The sequence below is a fragment of the Squalius cephalus genome (genome assembly GCF_949319135.1).
Source record: "Squalius cephalus genome assembly, chromosome: 16".
Taxonomy (NCBI): domain Eukaryota; kingdom Metazoa; phylum Chordata; class Actinopteri; order Cypriniformes; family Leuciscidae; genus Squalius; species Squalius cephalus.
The window spans coordinates 6,487,250-6,492,460 of NC_137137.1; the positions used below are offsets into that span (position 1 = coordinate 6,487,250).

Genomic DNA, 5,211 nt, shown 5'->3' on the forward strand with positions numbered 1-5,211 from the left:
TAATGAAAGAATATTATAAATTAAATTTATATACATACATTTACATTGTAAATACAAACTTTTTTATTTTTAAAATAGAAAACAAATGTTTTTATAAATGTCGTTATAAATCCATATTCTGTACCTGTATTTTTATTCTGTATTAATTGTCACTTTTTAGTACAAGTTATGTAAAACGTATGCTGTATTCTGAAAATCAATAAATGGTTAGCCTACTTAAAATATTTTAATGTCTCTTTCTCTGCTCTCTTTCGAAAGTGAGCTGTTTGTGGGCGATTAATTGCGTCTTTCACTATTTTTGTGCGTTTTAAAGCTGCACTCAGTCGTTAAAAAGTGTTACACATAAATAATTAAATAGTACTTTTGAGAAATGTATATTTATTTTATTTACCAGATCATTCAGATGAGAAGTTGCATCTGTAACCGAATAAACGCTCTTCTATTTACATGATGCGGGTCGCCTCATGGGGGCAGATCATAGGCAGATATTTTGAGATCACGTGATCACGTATTTTGCAGATTAAAAAAAATAAATGTACGGAAAATTAAAAACTATCTGCTTGCTAATTTTTTTATTTAAAGCTCTATAATGCATTAATTTTCATGCTAAATAATAAATCACAAGTCACAGACAAACGCATACAGTAGAATCAATACTATGTCTTCTTAAAGGGACAGTTCACCCAAAAAATGAAAATTCTGTCATTTACTCACCACCGAGAATGTCGGTGATCAAACAGTTGATGGGCCCCACTGACTTCCATAGTATTTTTCCCCCATTCTATGATTACCCATATTCTTCAAAATATCTTCTTTTGTGTTCAGCAGTAGTTCATACTGGTTTAAAACAAGGGTGAGTAAATGACAGAATTTCATTTTTGGGTGAAATATCACTTTAATAGGCTACATTAGAATTGAAAGTTTAATTTGACGTAATTTTATTTAGCAGCCCCCAGCTTTGCTCATGAGCTAGTCAAAATCTAAAGTTTAGTAGATTCTGAAGAAACATTGGAATATTAAAATATTATTGTCCCAAACGTGATGGTGGAGTTAGTAACCAACCAAGTTGCATTCTAATCACTTTAGACTCTAAAGTTTAGAGTAAATTCTTTTTTCATGTCAAGCCAATAAGCAGTGTGCAGTATTTTGGGAAAGGATCAAAGAAAAAACACCCAGTTAAGCAAGACATTACAGATACCTCAAGACCCACAAACAGACCACTAATTGCAAGTAAACAACCCCGGTTAAATGTAAAAAGTTTACAACAAAGTTACTTTGAACAAATCGAAATAACTCAAAACAAAAGTTAAATGTTCAAGGTAAAGCAAAAGATAAGCCAAACTTCACCAAATTAAATAATTTTTGAACTATACTACATTCTGTCCAATACAGGTCCCTACAACTACTTCTACAGTTTGTTCGAATGACATGAAACAGGAATGAAAAGACAAAAATCAAGACCAAATGTGTGCCATTTAGCCCAAGAATCCAAGGCCTTATTTCAGCATTTTATTGAGTATTTAAAAAAAGATATTACAAATAGTGTAGAACATGACAATTAAGATGAACTAAATGTCCGTCAGGTAGTCATACATAAGACTACAAAAAAAAAAAAAGATTATAAATGACAATACAGCCACATGAGCATTACAAAACTATTTTTATGTATATAGTGAACAAAAATGTGAGTTACCCATCTCCAGAGTTGAAACTGACTTCTTTTTTACTTTTGGTGCAAAATCATGAACTACACACCAGCCGAGCCTGTTTGCACCACAACACTATTGCTCAATTGTGTTTTATAAAGACTATTTCCCCTGTTCATCAGGAAAACGGAACAAAGTGATCATTAAAAAAACAATGTCACACTTTGGTGATCATTTGCTTTTGCAAAGTCGGCACAGTTTCAAGATGCTGTTAAACTGTTTTCATCTTTTAAAAGTCCTGTCGAATATTCTCTTTGTTCTCATCGCCCTGTTGCTGTTTCATCTGTGCCACTTCATTCTCCAGCTGAACGATGGCTCGCTCAATCTCATAGTTCTTACTAACGAGGGACACCCAGCTGCAGAAATACAGGCAGAAACGTCAACTAAATGCATTTAGATTTGCTCATAAAATATTTTGCAAATGGTTTTCACATAAGAACAGAAATGAAGTACTGACTTTGACTCAAGTTCCCGCAGTTTTGCTCCTCCAGCCAGCTGGTCATTTTTGCGCTGCCAGTTCAGATCCTGTATCTGCTTTCTGGAATGAGAACAGAAGCACATTGGGGGGAAAATTACTATAAACCTGTTAATGGGCAACAGCTTCATATTAAGGCCCTGTTTACACCTGGTATTAAGATGCGTTTCGGTCGATCGGATCACAAGTAGATGGACACACATTCCCATTTACACCTAGTATTTTAATCCGTCTCTGTTGTCCACTTACAACCACTTCAGTCCTGATTTCTTCAAGGGGAGGGTCTATGGGCAGGTAAATGTATTGGCTTTTCCAGATCTTCTGATCTAATTGACAAAATAAGCTTGTGCAATTTACATATGAAAGTGACTGGAAAAACATGCTCTGATAGCCGTAAGATCAATCCGAATGCGGCGACTCCGGCGAGAGCATGTTAGAAATCAGGAATGGTGAGAGAACATTGTGCTTGGAACGTTTTTCATCTTCAAACCAAACTTGGGCCTTCAGCAAACAGTTCAAATCCCGTCTGGCTAGCGCACTTTCAATAATGTTTATGCATTTGGTCAGTAGGCGGCCTTTTGTGGCTGTTCGACCACATGAGCGTTATCGTAGTGAAAGCAATCCAGTCAGATGAGTTTTCGACTACCTCTGGAAGTGGTCAAAAGTGGACAAGCACAAAATGTTTACACTTGTATTTAGCGTTGTCTACTTGTGATCTGATTGACCAAAATGCATCTTAATACCAGATGTAAATAGGGCCTAAGATTAATTTTAAAAGCTAATTAAATAGTTTGTGCACAACCACAATACACAACATCCATATGTAAAGTAAATTGTCTTGACCTACAACTTACCTAACCTTCTGCAGTTCCTTTTGTGCATTTTCAATCATTAAGGCCAAGTTACTGTTTCAAAGAGAGAACAAACAATTATGATCAACATTAAATCCAGCAAATGCACAAATAAACCTCACAATTGCTTTCAGTTTCTAATAATAAATCGCACCATAAAATAATTAAATAGCTTTTTAAATTAAAGTCTAGAGCCTGCAAATAGTGTTCAAAACTGACTTTAACCCCTTAAACAATGTAACAGATGTATAGTAGTGGCCAAAAGTGATGTCCAACCTTGGAAAATTTACATCTTCACCCTTTATTCAAATATTATAAAAAAATGTGTTAAAGATTTTGTAAGCATATTGCGAAGTTATACTTGGAGTCAATTGTGTTATTTGTGATAACTCAATGAAACATGTCAAACTGTGCAGACTACAGAATTTTTTTGACAGGTCGTCAAACAAAGAATTTATCATATTCCCTCACAGATTTCTGATAAAGACTCACATCTTGAATAGACTGACTCAGTACTCTCTACTTACTCGTTAGACACTTTCCATGCATTAGTTCCATACTGGGCCATGAGCTCAAGGTTCTCAATGCGCACTGCCTGGTGCTCCAGCTGGGCCATGGAGTTGTTGACACTCTCCTGCCATGCTGTGATGTCATTCTTCTGCCCAGACGATGGAGCAGGAAGCTCATATCTAGGAAGACAAGCACAAGCATGTAAGATCTAACAGCAAGCGCCACACTTTAAAAATTTTTTTGGATGAGCTCTTTACTGTATGGGAACTCAAAACTATCTTCACTGCACTTGTATGCTGTCAACAATGAAGCTAGTTCCATTATTTACATGTCTGCAATAGATCACAATAGCAGGGTAATGTATAGTGTAACTATCAACAACAGCCTTTTATAATGAAACTGTTGAGGTAAAAAAATAATTACTTCCAGATCTGTAACAATCTTTCAATATTACTGCAGTTTCTCCTCCCAAAAAGTTATAAAGTTATAAAACTAATTCATCTGAATTTAGCGGTTTCATCCGAATTTTCTGAAGAGACTTGATCGCTTTAAATGATGAACAGATTTAATTTAGCCTTTTATCCACATACATTGATCAGCAAACATAAACATGAGCTCAACTGAACATGCTTGATGCGCAAGAACAAACCTCTTGCAGAAGCTCAAACGTGCTGCGTAACACGAGAATGAGCCTCATTGGTTCTCGTACGTCAAGTGAACATGCGTGAGCTTCCGTTTACCAGATCTGATGTGTCTGTTGATTATTTTTTATATGTGAATAAAAGCCTAAATTCAATTTGTTCATCATATAAAGCGATCGTATATCTTCCTTTAAGAAGGACACAAAAAGACAAGAGTTCACGACCCGAAACAGAAGTTTTGATCAGTAAACTTACCTCTTCATACTGAGCAGCTCCATGGGTTGACGAGCAGCCAGTCTTTCAAACTCATTCCTTATGATCTCCGTCTAAAGAGAACAACACAACACTAAAATTATGGTGTTAACATGTAGATTATGGCAAAATAGAAGCAGAAAGGGTCTTTTTCTTGTACCTCAAAGGCAGAGAAATCTGGTGTGGGCAGGTAACTCAAATAGTTCTTGGTTGGTCTGTATCGTCTTGTCTCTTCTTCCACCAAAGCAGCTGCCTGAAATTGATCAAAACCGATTAATATCCCCCATAATAAAGATAAATGTAATTCTATAGCATACGTAACCCAGAAAAATAAAAGTTTAAACAACCAAACTGTCTCATTTAAATACCAGATGTAACGTTAGTTAAACGCAGCCGTTAGCTATCTGTCTTGTGCCAGCAGGTCAAACACTTATTTATCGTCGTTTTAAATAGACAGACCGAACAAAAGTAAATATTCAGTATACTTACGGCTTCTCTGACCCCTGGAGCATCATAACCCTGGTCGAAATACGGCAGAGCATCAACAAAAACATCACCAGCGACTGAAGCCGGTCCAGCCATCCTTTCCTTTACAAACACACGCTTCGCGCTCTGCTTCTATCATGATTGGATGGAATGACTAACGAACATCAGCGCCCCGTTGTGTACCGGAGGATATACTTCGGAAGTTTGACGCGACTGCAATGTGTTTTTATTATTTTATGTTTAACCCATTCATGCATTAATTATGACAACCTTAGTCAGGATTTTTTCTT

At 36.1% G+C, this 5,211-nt stretch overlaps 1 protein-coding gene across 1 annotated transcript; it reads right to left on the reverse strand.

The window, feature by feature from the left end:
• Positions 1–879: 879 nt before the first annotated feature.
• On the reverse strand, positions 880–5,096 carry bcas2 (BCAS2 pre-mRNA processing factor). The gene is made up of 7 exons (XM_079896642.1): positions 4,925–5,096; positions 4,596–4,688; positions 4,439–4,509; positions 3,560–3,721; positions 3,036–3,086; positions 2,164–2,244; positions 880–2,062 (listed from the first exon to the last, which is right to left on the reverse strand). The coding sequence occupies exons 1-7, from the start codon at positions 5,015–5,017 to the stop codon at positions 1,936–1,938; spliced, it is 678 nt and encodes a 225-aa protein (XP_079752768.1). The 5' UTR covers positions 5,018–5,096; the 3' UTR covers positions 880–1,935.
• Between the last annotated feature and the right edge of the window lie 115 nt (positions 5,097–5,211).

Excerpts from the sequence above, each read along its gene's own strand:
- bcas2 (XM_079896642.1), bottom strand. The coding sequence starts at position 5,017 with ATGGCTGGACCGGCTTCAGTCGCTGGTGATGTTTTTGTTGATGCTCTG. Across the intron at positions 3,087-3,559 it reads GCATGGAAAGTGTCTAACGA|TAACTTGGCCTTAATGATTG; the intron begins GTAAGTAGAGAG and ends TCTTTGAAACAG. Across the intron at positions 2,063-2,163 it reads CTGCGGGAACTTGAGTCAAA|CTGGGTGTCCCTCGTTAGTA; the intron begins GTCAGTACTTCA and ends GTATTTCTGCAG.